This window comes from Bombus bifarius, unplaced genomic scaffold (genome assembly GCF_011952205.1).
Source record: "Bombus bifarius isolate JDL3187 unplaced genomic scaffold, Bbif_JDL3187 scf7180000009145, whole genome shotgun sequence".
Taxonomy (NCBI): Eukaryota; Metazoa; Arthropoda; class Insecta; order Hymenoptera; family Apidae; genus Bombus; species Bombus bifarius.
The window spans coordinates 1,571,783-1,594,136 of record NW_022884930.1 but is presented as its reverse complement, the minus strand read 5'-3'; the positions used below and the strand labels follow the sequence as shown (position 1 = coordinate 1,594,136).

General features: G+C 45.1%; 1 protein-coding gene across 6 annotated transcripts in view; it reads right to left on the bottom strand.

Moving 5' to 3' along the window:
• The window catches only part of LOC117213933, a 64,816-nt gene that overhangs the window by 9,611 nt on the left and 32,851 nt on the right, over positions 1-22,354 (bottom strand). Inside the window, exons 1-2 of one of the 6 annotated variants that reach the window (XM_033459666.1) lie at positions 11,610-11,736; positions 799-1,000 (exon numbers count right to left, since the gene is read on the bottom strand). In XM_033459666.1, coding sequence (XP_033315557.1) covers positions 799-992 — 194 coding nt within the window. In that variant the 5' untranslated portion in view covers positions 993-1,000; positions 11,610-11,736. The other 5 variants (XM_033459667.1, XM_033459662.1, XM_033459664.1 and 2 more) reach the window with 5 other exon arrangements.

Here is a 22,354-nt window from a genome sequence, read left to right as displayed (position 1 = left end):
AACAGACGGAAAAGAAATTTGGTCTCGAAGGTAGTGGAAAGTAAATTATAAAATTATCACAGTCGATTAGACGTACACGTACGAAGGAACGTGATTCGCGAGCCAAAGTTTTAGAGATCGCTGTACAGTGTACATATACATACACGTGTATACACATTTGCGTGGTGCGAATCGACCCAGCCGTTTTCCCAACCATCCTCAAGTGCATAAATTACTTTTACGCGACTCGAAGGCGATCGTACTTGCTATACTCCATTAAAAAAATAATCTGTCGCTCGTAAACGCCAGCGGAACGTCCACCGACCCGAAAACCTACACCGTCCGTATGTATACACATACGTTTCGCGTAATAATAACCTTTTCGGTGTATTATTTCATTTCGCTGACCAGATATATTCATCTTGTTACGATGCGCAACGCGCCATAATAACAATAATAATAATAACTAATGCCTTTCTTATATGATTTACGTATGATACGATAATAACACATCGGCCTGTCGGCACGAGCGTTCATCTCGCTCGTGGAATACTAATTTCGGTCGTCAGGCTACGCAGTAGCATCGACAAAAAGAAAAAAAAAACGAAAAACAAAAAGAAAAATAGCCGACGAACGGAAACACGAAACGGAAACGATTCGTATTCAAAATTAGTTGAAAAATAAAAGAACGTTGTCGTACGCGATCCAAGAATCCAAGGATTAAATTTACCAGGAAAATTACGAGGAAAAACCTTAGATAAAGAGGAGATAGCATGGACCAAGTGGAAAAGCTTCGATCGACGTAAACCGTAGGCTCACCTCAACGCATTCGTGTCACGACTTCGTTCCTCCTCCTCCTGTGGCTCCTGCTTGACCGCCATGTGGAGCAGAGGTGGCAGCGGACACTTTACACGCGACGAACGATGCGGATGATGGTGCAGAGAAGCGTTGTCCGTGGGACCACCGTCTATACCAGTAGATTGCGCGCGAGACACGATTTCCTCGGTCTGCATAGTGCCCCCTGCAACGAGAAACGTACGTTGGTTACGTGGAGATCCAGCGATTTTTCACGTTTCGATTTGTCGCGTCAGGAATAAACAACGTCGGTCATTCCGTCTTCCTCTCTTTCTCTCTGTCTCTCCCTTGGCCTCCTCTTCTTTTCATCCTCCTCCCTCTTTTTAAATCGGTTCAATCTTAAATCAACGAACTGGATTCTACGATCGGTTGGTTCGCACCGAGCCTTCGACGGATCGCTGTGTCTCAGGCAGAAAACTGCTTGACGATTCTAAAGATATCCTTGTCGATACGATCCGATGGAAAGCAGGTGGCAGAGAGACGCGAGCGTTACGTTACGTACGAACGTCTTATCGAGTGCGATACTCGCGCGATCCAAAGAATCGACGATCTTGACGCGTTTGGGGCAATTTGGGGCAACTGGAACGATGCAACGCGTGCGACATAAAATTACGATAATTGCGATATCGTATGGACAGATACGCGAGAAAATCTCCGCTTCGGTTCTACCTGTTCGTACGACCTTCGATTCGCGCAACCATCCATCGATAATCGCCTTCTGCCGCGAGAAATAAGAAAAAATGGGACGCGTACGACGAATTTCGACCTATCGTTTCGTCGTATCGCTGCCAGGCGGTACGCGCGCGGGTCGAAAGGAAAAATTGCGCGTGGGCATCCGTCGCATCGACTTTTACGACGCAGCCCTGGATATCGATAATGGAATGGAATGGAATAGAATGGAATATTCATAAGCTTCTGTATCCACGAAACGTCGTTGGATTCACCGTAAAGGCCGGTGCGGCGTTTGTACGCGACGACAGAAGTAGACGTAGATTTCCACGTAGACGTAGAGCGGAGCAGGCGTGAGAAATGGAAGAAACTAAACAAATGCCCACATGCGAATCGCGAGGGGAATCGTGTGGGGTGTTGCGGCATAGTTGGGCCGCGTGTGGGCACGCAGACGCGTCCAAGGCTTCGAAATCGAATAAAAGGAAAACGCGCAGCTGCCGTGTATTACGCGACGGATAGGTTTAGGAATGCTCTTCGACTCGCCTCTACGCACACACCTGTCGCGTATAATTCCTCGTAACGTTCCTTTAAGCTCGTCGAAACGTCGATCCGCCCCGCCACGCACGTATAAATATAGTGCTCGGTCTAAGCGCGTAATAATACGTACGGCAATCAGAGGACGCAAAAATCAGCGTTGGCGAAAACCACGCTATCGAGAGAAGATGCGACTACGAGGTGAAAATAAAATCGCTTTCACCTGTCGTCGATGTGCGAAAAGCTCGGTTACGTAGCGTAGAAGACTACGACCGTATTCGTCAGCCGGAGAAGGTCCGATACTCCCTGCAGAAAAGTCAGTTTTATTCGGATAAAGCGCTACGTTTGTCGGATAGTCACCGATCCGATCCGGTTACCACGACCGGAAGGAAGCTGCAACGTCGTTGAAAGCTCTGCGACAAACGACGACGAAAGATGGCGAATCGTCGTGAAAAATCATCGCGACTGAGGAGGAACGTGATCGAGTCTCTCGCGATTCGCGAGCACCGGTTCGCGTCATTTCTGGTAATATTGGGTTGGCAACTAAGTGATCGCGGATTTTGTCATTAGGTGGTAACGATGAGATCCGCGATCCCGACAGAACTAAATTCTGCCCCCGTGTAACACAGCTGTGAACATTGTAAATATTGTGAATTTTCTAAATAAACATATTTAACATCCCCCTCCCCCTCCCTCTCATCCCGCCCTTCAATAAAGTTACACAGCACCCAAAAAGTAGACCTGTTTTGTTAGTAGTTTACCGTTTACTGTTTAGTTTGTAGTTTACCGAAGCGTCCTGTTTTGCGACCAAGTTTTCAGAACAGAAAAAACAACTAAAAACAAAATCACATAAAGGCTCCGCTACCCAGCGGCTTAAATCCAAAGAATATATTAAAACACGAAAAATATAAAACGCCGACACGTAACATAGTATGGCTACGTCGTACCGTCGTACGTTTATCAAAATTCGTAGTTTATTGCGAATACCCAAATGTATTAAAATGTATCTTGGTCCAATAAACGTTATTTATCAAAAAATGAAATCCGCGATCACTTAGTTACCAACCCAATACGTAACTGCATACGCCCGTGACGCGATCCATCGATTTGTTCGTGGCGGGACAAATTTAACGAAAGACGATAACCTTTGATCGATGATATACAGGGTCATTGTTAACTGGTGGTGCAAGCGGAAAGGGGGTGATTCTACGCGAAAAAAGAAGTCGAAAATATAGAATAAAAATTTGTTTCTTTTTTTTTAAATTTTTGTAAAAATCTACTGCGAGATCCGTTCTAACGAGACGCGATAAAGTGCAGGCGTACCGAGCGAAAATTCAAAGTCGATTTTCTCGAAAACAAAGTCTCGAACGAAAAATTTGTATTCTATATTTTCGACTTGTTTTTTCGCGTAGAATCACCCCCCCCCCTTCCGCTTGTACCATCAGTTACAAACCACCCTGTATATTAGGTTGTCCGGAAAGTGTCTTTCTTCCTCGAACGTGTTTTTCACAACAACGCACCTTCGTATAAACGCGAAACCAAGTCTGTGAGATGTCGCGGTGTTTACCTCGAGAGAACAGAAAAGGATCGCGCGTAATTGAACGAAATAATATAAAACGAAAAACGTGTATTATTTCCTCGTAAAACGAAAGAAAGTTTTCGGACAACCTGATACATCCGAAGAGCCAAAGAGAATGAGACGCGTGTCTGAGCTACCGGATCCAAAAAGGACGGTCGACGAGAGGAAGAAAAAGGTGTGGCGACTGAACGATACGAGGGAAAAAGGGACGCGACTAGCTCGTAGACAAGAGCGGAAACGAGAAGCAGAAAAAGAGAAAGAATGGAGAGGCCGGCGTGTGGAATCGCAGAGATGAAGAAGCGTATTGTACATACTGACTTTGCAGCACCGTAGGATAAAAATATTCCTGCTCGAAAATAGAAACAGACACGCGTACGGTTCTACCCAACACCCGCGACTCTTGCTCCGTACTTGGCCTTAGTCGATCGGGTTTCACGCCTTACCTTCCTATACCATCTTCGTTCCCAGACATCGGTGTAGTCGTGGTCGAATCATGGCGAGCGACGACCGATTCCAATCAAAGATTTTCAATCCGTTTGCCACGCGCTTGTAAAACGTTCGTTCGTCGAGAGTCGAAAAGTTTCCATGGACAAAGACCACGAACGTCGGTCAATTCGTCTACGTAGCAGCGTTTTCACGCTGTTCGTTTCTTATCGACGCGAAAACGTCGATCGCGTCGCGCGTCTTTGATGGATCGCCAAGCGGTAAGCGCTTGGTAGGCGCGCGATATCGATGCAAATTTTGGCGAACGTTTTCTAAACTTGATCTAAATACTGTGATCGCGATACGGTGTAACGTAGAACGATGTTTCTCCGTCGATTTAAAGGAATAAAAGCTATTGTGGCAACGACGTTTCGAAAGCAAAGCGAACGTTCGAGCACCGTACAGTCAAGCTGAAACGATATCGATCGACCGCAGCTAATCGCAGCACCGAAAACGTAGCGAAACGCGGTTAATTCGTTCGCGGCACGTGCGGCAAAAGTTCTAATAACCCCGGACACGTGTCATTTAAAATTAAACGGCACGGAGAGCGTCGCGCTAGCTAGATCGTTCGAAGCAAAGTTGCGCCTCCACCTAGGTGTCGACCGACGTCGACGACGACCAAACGTCGCTCCAGTCGTGCACGCACCTACGAAACGTAAAATTCGATGGCAACGTCGTATCGTGTACGGTCGGTCTCGGTAAAACGATCCCTAGATTCGGCTTTCGAGCGATTTACCGCGCTAAAACGCAGGCCAAAAACGGGAGCAACGGGAGCTTACCGACCGGCGTGTCTGTGTGATGGTGTATTAATAACGGCGTGTGCGGGAGGTGGCCCGATTCATTGAAGACCAGTTATAGAATGATGCAGGCGGCCGCGTAACTACAATTTATTTTTTGGCTATTTTTAGCGGTTGGCGTAGCGCCACTATTTTCGGTTCTCTCAAATTTCTCACTCCATATTTGGGATTATGGATGACGGGCCCGCTGTGCGGTGTATCTTTACGACTAAGCCGGTTGAGACACTTTCGTTTGCCCGGTCGCTGATATACGCCGATGTTTCCTCGCCTCTGCCTTCTGCTCCCTAACTTCGGTATCCATTTATGCTCGCGCTAACTAACTCGCCACGCTACGACGCGCCGGTTACGCTCGTTTCACACGGAACATCGTTCCACCGCGCGCCAAATTTTCCATAGTACCATTTCCCAGGCGAAATTACCGCAAAATCCCCCAATCCATGTTCGGCAACGCGCGTCTATGCCGCACCGTAGCACGTACAAGCGTGCGTAGCGTCGGTGTAAATCGCCAGCAACCAACTGTTCGAACGGAAACGTACGATATATCGTTCGCGGCGATATTCCAACGACGTTTAGATATCCGGCCGCGTGGAATCGCGTTAGACCGATAGGAACGTCGGTGACTTTTGACGATTAACCGATCGCAGTTTTCCGCAACGCGTGGACAGTCGAATCGCGTGACGATCGCGACGCAAATGTCAGAGGCGACGACACGGCTACCGACGAGGCTGATTTTTTCGCATTACCCGTGACACGCGACGAGCGTACGCGATCACACGGGCAACAAGTGGACAACGATTCGTGGCGAGTACTCGCACGCGGTCGAGCATGCGTTTGCTCTCTAATTGGCAAGGACGCAAGTAGGTTAAAAACGATAAGTCGGCTGTAACGTGGAGGAATATGTCAAGGCGACGCGGTGGCGACCAAGGGACCGCGAAAAACCTTTTCCCTGCTCCGAATGTCTCGTAGGTCAGCATCGTTGCGGTGGAAAATCGCGTTTCACCCGGAACGACGCTCCACGACGATTTAAAGGCGAAACTCGCGTTACGACGTACGCGACGACAAACCTGTCGTTGATGTGGAAACTTGGAGGCGCGACAGGATGCTGCGGGAAGAGCGAAATCGAACAATTTCGACGGACCGTGATCCACTGGCCCGATTACGCTACCGTGTCGCTGCAACACGCCTACGCGCAGGGTCGTCGTGCCGCGTGGTCGTGGAAATATCAAAGGGAATCCGGTGAAACGCGAACGTGGCCGTTACTGTCGAGGTACCTGTGACGGGAAACTTGCTTTCTGGCAACATGAACGGTCGTTGCCGAAGGATCGTGGTTCCCGGTAAATCCTGTTCCACGGACCACCAACATTCGTCGTTGAAGCTCGTGCTCCGACTCCACCGGAAACCTCCGTCCGAGGAATCTTCGCTGGGCTGGTGGTGATTTCGTAGAAAATCACTGGCGCGATCGCGATCAACGGCGAACGCGGATAGGACGACGAACGATAACGAGAACGTGGCGACACGATGGTCGCGGTGCGATGAACTCGAATCGCGCGATCCTCGCTCCGGACACTTGTTGTCTCGACCGGGTCGTGTCGCGTTCGCGAGTTCGGCGCAGCCACGGACACGCTGGAAAAACGGGGAAAGCGTGGTCGATCGTATCGCCGACCAACTGGATGCCGAGAACGGAGACGGTAATCGAAAGAAGGAAGGTGCAAGAAGGCGGATAGAGGGCACGTGTCTGCGATGAGTTAGGTTATCCGTGGACGAGCACGGGACCAGCGATACGCGAAGAGGGAAGGAACACGCGCGAACGACTAGACAGAGAAAAGAAGAAGAAGAAGCGGAATAAGAAGAGGCAGAGGAATAAGAAGAAGAAGCAGCAGCAGCAGCAGCAGAAGAAGAAGAAGAAGCGGCTGAAGAAGAAGAAGAAGAGGAAGAAGAAGAGAAACAAAGAGAGATCGAAGAGAGGAGTAGAAGAAGAAGATAGGGAAGGAGGAAAGGAGAGGAGAGAGAGCCGAAAAGGGGAGAGAAAGAGGAGGACGACAAAACGGAGCAGTCCGTTTTGAGGCAGTTTTGGCACTGTTACCAGCACCAACGGCCAAGCACCAACCCCGAGCAGCGCCTCCACCTCCGCCTGAGGAAGAAAAGAGGGAGAGGTAGCGAGAGGAATACAGAGACGATGGCGGTGGCAAAGAAGACGAGCAGAGATCCCCCTTAGAGGAAGAAGAGAGCGAGAGCGGAGGCGAGGGCGTATATTCTTGATTTGGGCGGATGGAAATCTGAGATTGCTCCATATCGGGCTGTGCGCCGTGACCACGGAGGTGCTCCGTAATAGCAGACGTCTCCGAACCTTCTCCTCGCTGTCTCTCTTCGTTTCTCAACCTCTCTAGCCTTCCATCTCTCTCTCTCTCTCTCTCTCTCTCTCTCTCTCTCTCCTCTCTCTCTCTCTCGCTCGCTCATCGCGTGCTTCGTTCGCGTCTGTTCTTTTCTTCGCTTCTCTACTTCTCTGTTTCTACTTCTTTTTCTATTTCATCGCCGTGTCGCTGCGCGTACCTCGTTCGGTCGTATTACGTTCGATAAACCTTCCTCGTCCGATCCATCCACTTTGTCTTTGTATTTCCCAACAACGTTTTTAGTCGTTCCAATTTCGCCGATCTTTAATTACAGAAGCAGCGGCGTTTGAAAACGGCGTGGTTTTACGCGCGGCGAAGCAGTCGCGTTTCTTCGAAAACGTTTGCAACCGTTGGTCGACGAAAACGATAGGTTTCGTCGATTCAAAACGCGATCGTCCCATCTTTTCGCAGTTAACAATTTCCTTGCCTCTGCATATATTCGTGATATTCGATATCCGCGAATTCACCCCGTTTCCTTTTCCCGTATTTATTTTTCCTCGCGTTCGTTTATTTATTTTTCCACGTTACCTGCTCTCCCGTCTTTTCCCATATGCGTATAATATTACCTTCTCGTCTCTACCTTAACGCGCTATCCCTTCCCCCTCTCCTCTCGGTTGTTCGGTTTCGCGAACGCGTATGATGCAAACACGAGGGTATATTTAACCCCGTGAACCAGCAGGGAAGAATCGAGCCGAGTGCAACCAGGATCTTCTTTTTCCACGTCTCTCGTCTCCTTTCTTTTTCCCCTCTTTCCTCCTTTTCTCGCCGCGTTCCACGCTCCACTCTCGCGTAATTCGTTGACGCAAGGTGCTTCGAAACTCGTCGATCGATCGATCGATCGATCGTAACGACAGTCGATCTTTCAACGCGTTCAATGCCACTGACATTCGATTTTGCCGAATCCTTTGCAATTATTCAAAAATAAGATAGGCTGGACGAAGTAAAAATTAATTAAAAAATTTAGACGCAGCATCCGATATTTTGCATTATACGCCGTAGCGTATTTTCATCTATCGCGGCAAAATACGAAATTCGCGCAACTCGTTGGTGCTAATCGTAGAGTGAAATAATGGAATAATAATAATCGTAGAGTAGAAAACGCGAGCAACAATCGGCAAGCTAATTGAACGCTCGATTAATAAAAGTTAACGTCACGGCATGAAGAAGCGAAAGTAAGTCGAGTATTTACTCGAATTCCTTACGCGCAAACAAGTTAATCTACAAATAGCAGAGAACATTGTAACCGTTTGTTGGCTTGACCAGAAAATTACATGGTCGCGCGGTGGCTGTGCAACAACCGGATAAATGAGAGCAAAAAATCGAGCATCCTGAGTGCTGCCAACAGATCAGCCACGCTAACCGTCCGAGACACACCGTTTTGCCTATGTGAGGTCGGGCTGTTTACGAAACGGACGCGAATCGAAAATAGTAGAGCACCGAAAACTCGTATATATCTGGAAACCTTATACCATTACCGCTTATAAAACCGAAATAACACGGTATAATAGGAATAATATCTCATTCGATGTTTCGCGAGTAGTTTGTTTTCCGCCGTTTAAAAATATTTCTATGTCTCCTACGTCGAATGACTGCGATACGTCTTGGAAAATAGCCTGTGAAACATCTCGTTTAAAAATATTCTTAGAAACGAGAATTCGTTTCGAAGGAAAAATTCTCGTTTCTTGCACGAAGATCAGAAAATAGAAAATCTCGATACGTATCGCTAGCGATAATTACGGACTTTTCAAGTATAAGAAAACCCTCGGAATTCTTCCTTTCGTCCTCGGAATCGACGATACTCGTAAATCATCTTCCGTTAACGCGCCAACGTCCGTCTTTCTTGTCACGCAACGCGTTCGATTCGTTCGAAATAAGGAAAAACTCGATATATTCGAACGTCGACGAAAGCTTCTTTGGAACGTGGATGGGTAAACCGATCGGCGACAAACGTCGTGGAATCTCGGTACGTTTCGAGCAATTTCCAAATTTAGAAATATATTCGATTATGCAACGACAGAACCGTTACAGAGCTCGAGTGGAAACCACCAGTCAGTCCCGGTGTGTAATAACGGATAAGCTAACAATAGATATCCAAGAATCGAGACATTTTTAAACAACTCGTAAGCCAAGAACGGGTCCCAATAAACAACGGTGAGACGGTTCTCGGTAGAAAGAGCGGTCACTTTTCTCCGTAATAACGAATAAGCTAGCGATAGATAGCTATAAGTGATCTCGCAAACATCGAACAAACGAGAATAAATCGATTATAATAAATTATTGCAGTAGCGTGGACAAATGGCCTGGGAGATATCGACCGAACCATAAACAATGTCGCGAGAAAGCCGATATGCCGACAGGCCCAACAACGTATCGTCGGTTCTTCGATCGAGTAGTTTCGTGGAAAAGGCGTACGTGACCCTGGCCATGAGCGGTTGCGAAACACGTACGTGGTGGGGCTAAGACAAAAGGTAAAGGGACGCTAAAGGACAAAGACGAATTACTAGTCAGTGCTAGTTGAGACGCGAAAGAGTGTAAGTTGAGAAGCCAGAGAATGTGAATCGAGAAGTCAGCGAGAGAGTGTCGCCTAGTGTTGTCGAGAGAGCGTTGGATGTGCGGTGACGAGAGTTGCTAATTAACGATCTAGTTGTCTTAATTACGATACGTTATTGCGATCAATTCAGGTTAAACAATCATCGTTTCCTGTTTAATCGACGTCTAATCAATTTGTTGTAAATAAATTAATTGTAGTAAAGCGACACTAGCGACAGGTAACAAAGCCATCTTGGAAATATCGAACAAACGAAGATAAATCGATCGTAATGAATTGCGTTTAAGTGGAAATCGAATTCTCTTTGGCTTAACACGTTATCATACACCTTCGTGGTATTCTTCGTATACGAACTCGATCGAACTGCGATAGCGAACCCGGCACCACACGTTTTCAAAATACCCGAATACGACGAAATAAAAAATTGTCGTTTTCGCTAATTTACCGCGCGAAACTAAAACGATCGAACGTGCTCCATCGAACGTCAAAACATGGCCTCGGTTGGTACAATTTTGTATAGCTGTATACGTCGATACAGGTTCGAACAGAAAGAGCGGGACAACGAGACTGAAGAACACGTTACATGTAACGACGTGTACAACCATCTCTTTAACACTGCAACTATCACACCAGTCGAATCGACTGCTTTTACAATTTTATTTTAAAATTCCTACGTTATAATAATATAACGAATTTTTTTTGTTTTTTATGTATTCAAGCTGGAAATAATTTTGCATCAAAGCTACTTATACCAATACCGGTCAAAATACAGCATGGCTACGTCGTACCGCCGCGTATCGGTACCTTTGCCTAACATACCAATACAAAAATTCATGTTTATTGTGAATAATGCACTTAAAATCTGTATTTTCTGGGCTCGATAAACTCCTTTGTAAAAAAAATAAAAATACCGGTCAAAATGACTGGCACTCGTCAAAGCGTAAAAGGGTGCTGCGATCCGTTTATCGAACCCCGATTAACCAATTTTCTCGTTTTCTACAACTTGCCGCGCGTTTTTCAAATTTTTACCGCGTATCCTTCGATACGACGATATCAGTTATCAGGAAAATTTCGGATCGATCGCTAGATGCTAACGCTAGAAATACCACACCAGTGAAAATGACTGGTTCTACAATTCTACAGGGTGGTTGGTAACTGGTGGTACAAGCGGAAAGGGGTGATTGTACGCGAAAAAAGAAGTCGGAAATATAGAATACAAATTTTTCGTTCGAGGCTTTGTTTTCGAGAAAATCGACTTTGAATTTTCGCTCGGTACGCCTACACTTTATCGCGTCTCGTTATAACGGATCTCGCAGTAGATTTTTGAAAAAATTTAAAAAAAAGAAACAAATTTTTATTCTATATTTTCGACTTCTTTTTTCGCGTAGAATCACCCCCTTTCCGCTTGTACCACCAGTTACCAACCACCCTGTATAAATATATCAACCATCGTTTAGGTCGATCATGGTCACAGATGGATTAATAATACCAAAAATGTACTACGTAACATGGAATTGCTTCTGTAAGAAAGTAATAAATCGATAAATATAAAAACATTCTATTATTACGTATTTTTTAAAGTCATCTTCACTGGTCTTGGTAGAAATAGTTTCGCGTTAACTATCGGTAGTTCTAGTCTTAATCATCCGCTTGGATTTTATGTTTTCAAATTCTTCGGACGGTGCGATCAACGAAACGCGTCACTTATCCCCTCCTTGTCCGCTTGGAATGGCAAGTTGCGCTCGTCATAGAAACCACTGTTCCTGCTCACTTACCTCGTCTGTTCGCCCCATGTACGCTAATACCTGCGAGTTTACCCTTGCAACTAATGTCGCAAGAAATACGTTGCGACGCAACGATATGCCTTTAAGCTGGACACGGCCGACCGCAATTATCCGTTCAACTGGCAGAAATGTAGCGCAGACGCGCGGTTACGTATGCACGAGTAACGAGTCGTCGAATGTAGCAAAGTTTCGAAGAAAGCAGCAGCCAGCGCGCAAGAGGAAATGCCAACGTAAATCTTCGAGTTAATGTTGCTGAAACTCCTGGCTAAGTAAAAAGATAGCCATGATCGAATTAATACGGAGGAATCGCCGTTGCCAGGAAATTGTACGTACAAAAGCATCCGATCCCTTGTTCAAGCAACCTTTAAATTCCAACGATAAATATTGCTTTCCCGACTACGGATTTCCGATGTTGATTGCGCGTTGGTCGATGTTAATTCGTTCTTTCGACACCCAACAGACGATACGTTGCATAATAATTTTTAAAAACACGTACTGCTCGTTAGAACTTTTTTTTTTTCTATCGTGCGTTACCACGTAACGCGCGTATCTTATCTTATTTTTCTTTCTTCCTTTATCTTTCTACGAGCTCCAGCGTTTTATAACCCGTATTATCGCGCGATACTATATTATTCAAACTATCCCTATACTTCGATTTCCATCGCTGAGCAGCGCTGATAAACCGTATCGCGATTTTCCTCCAACATTCCACCGGCCAACGTTAAAACGAATCGCGTACTCGTTCGTAGTACACGAGCAACAAGTGGCAGCGAAGGCACGCCACGCGTTTCTAATTTTTCGTACGAATTCTTCGATGATGAACAGCTGGTGTAGCCAAGAATCCAGCGCGGCGATATTCTTCCTTCGAGAGCAAACACGAATCGTAACTTAACGCTTAGCCGATCGAACGGGCAGATCTCCCTTTTTGACTTTAGCAAGGCGTTTTCTTTTTTTTTTTTTTCGTTGTCGTTATCAGTTATTGTTTACCTGAAATTGTTGCTAATTAATTGCGACGCTTTTTCTGCTTTTATAAAGTACAGTGTATAATAAAATACACCAATTTGGTGGTGTTAAAATTAATTCAAAAGTTGCACCATAAGTTATGACTAAATAAAATTATAATGGAACGCTGTAAAAAAAATATTAAAACTCATTATGAATTTTTAATTTCACGTTCGAGTCGTGTTATTTATCTTTAGTCGTTTTTAATGTTTTTAATTTTACCCGTATCTTTTTATACTTTTAACATATACTTTTAATTCGATGTTTCGTATAAACGATATTTGAAATCGTTAAACAAAATATAATTGACCATTTAAATAATTTTTACGCTTCTTTATTTTTCAAGTGACGAATATTAGTCTTCCTTACTTGGAAAAATGCACGGTGGACGGTGTATAGCGAATTTCCCTTAAATCGCGAAAAGTACGAGGAAGCAAAAGGAAGGGAAAGATATTAGCTTGTCCGAAAAGCTTCTTTCGTTTCATAAGGCGATAATAGACGAACGACAATTTCTGCTTTATATTATTTTATCGAATTAGGCGTGTTCCATTTCGTTCTATTTCTATTATTACGTTCGTGCATAATTTAATAAACTAACATAAAACAAAAAACATCGTGTGTCTGTTATTTCCTTATAAAACGAAAGAAACGTTTCGAACAACCTAATAGATCGCGCGCCGGAAGTAACCGATCGAGAAACGAGCGATTCGAAAGTCCAAAGCGATTGCATCCGCCTTAAGAATCGTTAAGAATCAACGTTCGTAAAAAAATTAATATTCGCGGCGAAAGCGAACATTCCACGGCCAGATTCGCTGTTCGAGAACGCGTAACGACCAAGAAACAGCGTAATCCGACATAACGCGCTATCTCGCGGGTTAACGAGCTTCGAACACCCCACCGGTGTTCGACATCTCGAGTTTCCCACACAGTGGCACCGAACGATACGACGCGATGCGACGCGCCATCTTCTTTCGTCCACGTTTATCCGCTAACTTGCGCGATTTATTACTCGTTCCGTTATCGCGTGTTCGCGAACACACGTCGCGCGTTGCCTCGTTTAGTCGACAGAGAGGATCGCGTTTGTCCCGACTGTCAAATATGTTAGCGCACGAACGAGCAGATTCGATAACCGTCGCGTATCGGAAATTCGATTCTTGGTTCGCGATTTCGTCGTCCAAATCGTCTTGTATCGAACGACTAACAAACGCTGACGCGGAATTTAGCCCGAGTCACGGTGCTACTCACGAAAGCATTTCAATATCATTTTCTCGACCCTCGAGTCGTCAAGTACAGTAACTAGAAAAGATACTGGCGCGAACTTGGATTTTGCAACGAAGCGTTCTTTCATCGGGTAGCAAATTCTCGTAGTCGTACGAAAGATATAAAACGACGCGAATATTTGTATTCGATCGATCAGTGCGTAAATCCTACAACGATGACGCAATGGCGGGTCAATGGAATAGTAAAATTAGGAATCGCCATCCGAGTTCTTTTCCTCTTCTGTGTCACGTACGTATACACAAATATATCTAAGGTGATCTTGGAAAACACGAAAACAGAGACGAGACAGAAGATGTAAAACGCGTCGCTTCGGTTCGCGACAGTAAAGTATTAGGTTATCCGAAAAGTTTCTTTCGTTTTACGAGGAAATAATAGACGCGTAACGTTTCTTCTTTTATATTATTTTGTCGAATTACGTACGATCTATTTTGTTCCGTTGAGATAAACACCGCGTCATTTCACAAATTTTCATTTCACACCTAACCTATCGAACGTTGTGATCTTTATCTTGATAGAACAAAATGGATCGTACGCAATTCGATAAAATAATATAAAAGGGAAAATGTCGTGCATCCATTATTTCCTTATAAAACGAACGAAACTTTTTGGACGACCTAATACCATAACGTGAAATACCAGTGACGTACTCAAACTTTGTCGAACGTTGCGTACGAACGTTGCGAGAAGCGTTGTACTTGGAAACGTAAATTCGATACGTCTTGTTCCGCGCTCTATCTTTCACGCTGTTCTAATTGATTAACCTAATAATATTTTTATCGAGATACGTATAATTTCGTGCGCTAGACTGGATCGGCCGCGTAGTAGTGACGCACGTATGTGAATATGAGTGTGCGGAAGTATGCGTGTGCATGGCGTCTCGAAAAAGGGAATAACGTAACTGTTACGTTGGTAGTGTGGTATGGAAGATGGTGAGACAAAGAGAGTGCTGAAATAAATCTAAAACTATTTTAATATGAATTCTAAGTGTAAGCTTACTGTTCCTCTACTTTTATTTCGGCAATTAAGATCCACAATTGTCAACAATTTTATTTAAAAATGTAAGAATATCGCCGTAACCGTACTCGTTGACGCACTGTTGTCGTCGTCGCCATCACTCACGACTATGCTACGTTATATGCTACGAGTACGTTACGATTACGCATTGAAATTGTGGAATCGAAGAGTCCGTGAACTTTGCGTTGAATCAAATTGTACGTTTTCTTTCGATAAAAAGAAAGAACAAAGGCTTACATCGAAGGCGATGTTGTAGTCTATAACGTTTCTCGCGACGCATAACCATGTGTTTATTGCTTCGAAGACGATAAACGTATAGCACGGATTTATGTCCAAGGAAAACTTTTGTAAGCGGAATTTAGCGGAAGATGTTTACACCGATGGTATTGCGGTACATCGAAGCCAAGAAACGTATAAACGTCCTCTATCGCGTCGGTTATATCGCGATCGAGTTTAACACGTTGCCTACATGTTGTAGAAATTGCACAACCGGTGAGAGCATGCGTTTACGGTTTTCGTTACGTGCTTTTGACGATATCAGCGAGACAGAATCGGAGCACAAATTCTTTCTTTGCATATTACGCAAAGTATATTTTATAAATATACCTATTACCACATTTTTTAAGCTCGATATTCAAAAACAGCAGCCACCTACTGACTTTGAATAGAAGGCGTAGGAGAATACGGTAACACGCTTCTGATATTCAAATACCGACTATGCCGTGACAATTTATTGACGGAGAATTGTTTTTTCTTAATTAAGAACGATGCTGATATTCCACTCGTGTATTAGAATTTATTGCTTGGCGAAGAAACCATCCCTTGTGTCACAGTTTCGTTCGCAGAGCCGCTGAAACTTATTTCTAGCGATCAGAAACTTGCAACGACTCAGTGGTCGTTAAATTGGAAAGACTTTTTTCCCGAAACGAGCCCCTGATCGAACCCAAAGAACCAACATTCGATACGAAATTATTCGGTTTCGTTTCAAAAGAAACGAGACCAAACGAGAGTAACGTAAGCTGCTGCGAAATTGTTTAATTACGTTCTATCGAAAGCGACGTAACTTGTTACAAAACTTTGAAAATCGTTTCTTCGTTCACGTAACGCGTCGCGACTACCACGGCGATCATCCACGACCCACGTTATCAAATTTTACAGAACGACAGAAAAGAGTACAGATAAAACTTCATACACTAAACAAATCTTCAACTATTTAGACAAATTCTACTGGCTCATTGGCGGACGTTCCAACTTAAGCGTGCAGAGTAAAATAACGCTATATAAAGCCATATTGAAACCTGTTTGGACCTATGGGATCCAACTATGGGGAACGGCGAGTAATTCCAACATAGAAATTCTTCAACGATTCCAATGAAAAACTCTAGGATCCTTAATAGATGCACCTTGGTATGTCACCAACGAAACAATACATCGCGACCTTAAGATACCTACAGTCGAAGAAAAAACATGAAAATTCAGTAACAGATATAACACAAGAGTTAACAATCACCAAAACCCGTTAGTTAGCCAATTACTTGACACGACGGATCAGATCCACAGATTAAAAAGACAATACCCTTTAGATCGAAGCACTAGATTCAACTAGAATGAAACACACGAATCAAACACTTATTGAACACGACATAGTACCACAGCAGAAAAATTTACTTATAATTCTCCATGAGAATCGATCGTAAAATTCTTCCAAATCAAAAAAGAAACTATTTAGACGACACGATCGGAAAAGTATAAACTCGAACGTTATGGGATATGCGTCGACCTATCGCGTCGACGCGTTAACGTTTATCGTCTCTCGTAAAGAAACAGGCTCGTCCCCTTCACGTCATCGATGATAAACGAAACGAAGGATACAAAACGATAGATACCTCGCCGACGATTTGATAAATATTTGATCGTTGTAGATACGCGTTAACACTTTGACTGCCACGCCGAAATCACTCGTTTCGCCGAGGACGCCACGGGAGTATTTTTATCATTCGAAGCATATAAAAATAATAATAAATCGAAGATGTAAGACAACGTTCTTCCTCGATGGACCGTTTATCTTATTGGTGGTCACGGCTGACCACCGTGGCGCCTTGGTAACAGTCGATAGCGACATATCGTAACGAGGCTTCGTTTATTTCGACGATCCATTCGCACTCGATATTTCGTCGTATGCAAAACGCGCAGAATATACAGTCGAAACGCGTAGAAAATATTAGCAAACGGTATTAGGATTATTTTTATGATTTCGACGAAACATTCGGCTGAAATGGTAGAGGTAAAAAAAATTATGTTTGCGATAAACCAATGATAGTGGTGGATCACAACAGAGGAACATGTGCCGTAAATTTATCAGATCGAACGATAGCGTATTTTACACCACATAGAAGAACTCTCGAGTGGTATATAAAATTAGCTTTAGAGCTATCGTCAAATACGTCAATTTTAAACGCGACGATACTCCATAAACGAGCGACAAAAACAAAAATCAAGGTATCGGATTTTAGAATGGCACTCGCTATGCACCTTACACGGTGCCATTCGCCAGAGCCGTGAAATATACTTATTCGACAAAGATCGCGACGCGAAACGCGGAAGAAAGAAGGGCAAGCGTATCTGGCAGGAAAATTTCGCGGAGAGTGGTATAAAAAGAATGTTAAACAGCTGGGACGAAAAATTGCTAAGAATCGGACGAAAAAGGTGACCACCTATCGTCCAGATTGTATCGACGAGCCACATTTACGTTTCAAGTGTTTTAACACGGTGCACCGTTAGATGCAAGATTTATTCTCATTCTTTTTTATCGATGTTCTAATAAAAACGTTTAATCGTTCGATGGGGTACTTTTCGTTTCAAAGTATCTTCCATTTATCGGTTATATTCAAAATACCCAACTGTCAATTTTCATACAATTTGTACAATTGTAACAAGTTGAAGCGCTCAGGTCACCAATGACATCGTCAAAGTGTCAAGGAAGTATAATAAATAGACGCGCTGGAGGCGGCAATGATTTTTCCCTTTTCTGTTCGCGCGGGTATTAAACCTGCGTAATCGGCGATCGCGCGTTAAAATGGCAGCTTGTCAAGCGTGTTGTATGCCGTTGTATGCTCATGGGCTGTCGCCATGGCCGAGTAGCCGGCATAATGTCGATCCACGAGCGTCGCGGATAAAGCTCGGTGCCAGGATACTCCAGTGGAGTGGAAAGTAGCTGTTGACATATTGCTGCCAGGTATTGGGACACGACGCGCAAGTAGGCGGGGTGGCTTAACCTATGCGGTATATAATATACGCCTCCACGATATCCAACTGGCTTGGTCGCACGAGACAGCAACGCATCATCGTAACAGCATTTTCGCGTTTCTCTATCGACGACAATCGCGAGAACGACGTTCACGCGAACGTGAATCAACGCGTCGACTGGCACGATGCTCATTCACGGTGTTTCGCGTTGTTAAGCTTTTTCCATCGATTAAGGTAAGATAAACTTCATGGAACAGAGAATGGCTAACGACGCGAACGACTCGCGCGAATGACATTGTCGGAGAAAAGCGCGCAAATACGATATAATATTTTAGAAAAGTCGAACGTCGTACGCAGGCCGATCGACTAATAAATTGAAAAATAAAGTTAACAATTGCATCGTAGGATCTTTACTACAATTAGTTTATTCGCGATAAATAGACGAAACAGACGTTGATTAGACAGGAAACGAACTAATCGCAATAACGTATTGCGATTAAGACAACCGGATAGTTAATTAGCAACTCTCTCGACAACGTAATTCGCACTCTCCGACTTCTCCACTCGCAATAACTGTTAATTCGTTTTTGTCCCTTAGCAACCCCTCGTCTTTTGCCTCAGCCTCGCGTCTTTTGTCTTAGCCCCACCACGCACATTTTCCGCAACCGCTTCTTTGTAATTCGCCCGACGTCGCTCGTCCACCATACTACGCTATTCGTTAAACTCGTTGATTCGAACGAGTCGGAGTTTCGAAAGCTGACTGCCGACGATCGTCGTTATCCCGTTGTTCGTTACGCGCGTAAACTTCGTTTCCTCGACGAGCGTTTCCAAGCTCGCGATAATTTTATTTAGCCGTTAAGAACGAACGGTCAAAAGCTCGTTAGAGGCTAGATTCGCGATAATGCCAACCGTCGAATAGATGCGAGAAGATAGACGTAGGAAAACGAAGCTTCTGTTATCGGATATTATCGCGCTATAGTTCCAGTGGATTAATTATCCGGCGATACGGCGAGAGATAGTGCGTTTGAACCGGTTCGCGGACGAAAAGAGTGCACGAGTCAAACTCGCGAAGGACGTATCCTCGATGGTATTATAACTACGGACTGGCATACGTCGAAAACTTGTTTATGCACTTGCACAGCGTATAGCGAATCGATTTTGCCTCGATGGTCGATGGCCAGCAAATTCGAATCCATATCGGTGGAATGGCTGGCCGATAGCGTAGGACGTAGGCCACCACCGGCTGCTTCGTACTCTCGACTAGCTCCTAAATCACGTCGATCAACTCGTTACGACTCGAGAGAATTATCCAAACGTTTCGAGAAACGTGTAAAACGCTGCTCCGATATTTATCAACCTGATGTTTCTTATCTTCTATTCGTATCGCGTTTCCGTACAAATATCCATCGCGTTGGTCCATAGAATCGCTGAAATTTTCAAGTAGTTTCTTACCTACGTCTACTTCTCGCGAATCGTATCTTGCGTTTCAACGTTGTCGCCGAGTTGTATCTAAATTTCCGTTCTATCGTTAATCGCATAACGTACGCGTTACCATCGAAGGACGGTAAGCGTCGATTACGCGTTTTTTTGGATCTTTTTAGAAACACGTCGGTAGCTCGAACGAACGTTAGAACGAATTTGCATTCCATCGAATAAACGAAACGTTTGAAAAGATCCGGCGAGATCGCACAACGCGAGTACGCGCGCTATTTTCTCGAACGCGTCGTCGAACAAGAATCGTCGTTACAGAGCGTAAAAATCGAATAACGCGCATCTAGCGCGACGCGTAGCACGAGACGAGCGACGGCTAACAACGTTTCTTCCTTTTGACGCAAAAAGCGGACGTGGAATTTTCGTGAAACGAGAACGCAGCTTTCGCTTGGGCGCGTGCGCGTTAAATTCGCGTTAGGAATTTCTCGTCGTAGTATCCGTTGCCACGATACAACGCAGATCGTTGTATCCGATTTTCGAATATACGCGAAAACGATCATCCACGCGGATGAATTTGAACGCGACGATCGGAAGAGTGGAACGAAGACGTTTCTAAATGTACGTTTACGAGGCTCGAAGAAGAGAAAACGAGCGTTTGCCGTAAGCCAGCGATGGACCACCTTACGCAGTTAGGCCAATTGGATCGCCCACGCACCGTAGAAATCCGTGAAAGGAATACCAAGCTCTGGGCTACCAATACCGTTAAATTGTTCCTGGCATTTCCCTTCGAGAAACTATTCAAGGTATACTACTTTTAATTTGGAACTGACGACTGACGCAATTCATCTACGAGTCTGTCATCGACGTAGGCGTTTTCTATTAAAACTCGTAAAACCGAGTCCATGTTCGGCGATATAACGTCCACGCGGAGCTATTTCGTATTCGTGACGTACAATTTTCCGATAAAAATTCCTTTCGCACGACCTCGTTCGACGATATCGTCGTTGCTGGTCCGTGGTCAGCTCGTTCGTCGAATCGAAGAGAAGAAATTACGCGAGACGAGAGCATCGATCCGCTTTCAACGATTTCGAAAAGTGCAATTACGTGGCCTGTGAACAACCGCTCGATCGTTACTTATTTGCCATAATTTTGCCACCTGGGTACACGGAACACGCGTATTCCTTGCAAAGTTCCAGGACATCGTCGAGGACCGATCGTTTTCTCGATTTTCCGTCGCTGTACCCGTAGACTCGAACATTCGGCGCTGCGACCGTCAAACACTCGCCACGATGTTATTATAACCAAGCGTCGTGTATCGGGTTGTCCGAAATGTTTCTTTCGTTCTGTAAGGAAATAATAGACGCGCAATGTCTTTCGTTTTATGTCAGTTTATCGAATTACGCGCGAACGCGGTAATAGAAATGCACGCGTAATTCGATAAAATATAATATAAAAGAGAAATCGTTGCCCTCGGCTATCGTCGTCTTACGAAACGAAAGAATCTTTCCGGACAACCTAACGCTCGTCTCGCGTACGACGTTCATCGACGAACGTTCGAAGAGCTTGCGAGCTTTCTCGCGACTCGAGTTCGTCGATCCGAGGGATCGTGCGTTTAGACGCTCGCGCGTCGACCACGTTTGTACCGCTCGACCACGCGCTTGGCAAAATTCGAATCCATACGATGTTCGCGAATTATACTCCCGTTACGAATTAAATTTACTAGCCGTTGCTCGTCTCCGATCCGTCGAGATAAACGTTGCGAGAAATTACGCGCGAGTCTCGTAGTCGACGCCGTTCGTTGCACGCCGAAGCTAAAACTGAAATCTTTCACTCGAGCGACGATTTACCCGCAAATTTATCGTACCGCGTTCGATGAAATCGCGTTGCAAGTAAATTCTAATCTCCTCTGGAAACAAAGAGCGCGTTCGAAGCTGACGCGAACGAGCTTCCCTCGTCCTCGACGCTGCTACTCGACAAAGAGAATTTCCGGGTTCGTCGTTACCAAGGTATCGCCGTCGCGTTGCCTGCTACTTACGACGAGCCAGCGGCCAGCGGCTGAAACTATCGGTCGTACGAACGTTGGAAAGAAAAAGGCTCGTTCCGTCCAAGTACTTTCGAGCGATCGTTAAAATTCGCATTACCGCGACCAGGTTTCCACGGCGGGGCCAAAGAAACGGTGCTTGCAGCGATCTTTTCGAATAACAGAGCAGACACCGATAGTAACGATCTGCCCGAAGGAAGTCAGGCAAAAAGGGAGGCTCGGAATAGGGGACACCGTGTATATGATACCGGTCGGTGTCACTTGCACAAGCCACTTCTCTGGAACTTTGATTGGACGATCGAAGAAGGAGAGAAAGAGACGCACACGCGTTTGTAAAACTTTTCCCCGGGCTGGTATGTCCGAATGTAAATGTCAATAGGCGGATAGCCAGGAAGAAGGGAGAGAAGGAAGGAGCGAGAAACGCTGTTATTTCAGCGTCGCGATCTGTCTCCGGTTGCATGGGCAATCTCGCGGCTGCAGGTAAAACCCGCCGATCGCGATTGGCAGCTCTCTCGATGTGGAAATTCTCCCACCTCCGATCTCGGTACCCACCTTCGATTCCGCGTGCCTCTCGATCGTCCCCCTCCCCGCTATTCCAAAGAAGCGTCACGCGATCGCGATCTCCGCGGATCGAGCCGACCCTTCCTCTCCGCTTCGTCGCCATAGCCGCTAATTCCAGAAAATATGGCTGTCCGAATCGATCGCCCCGTCTGCTTAACGC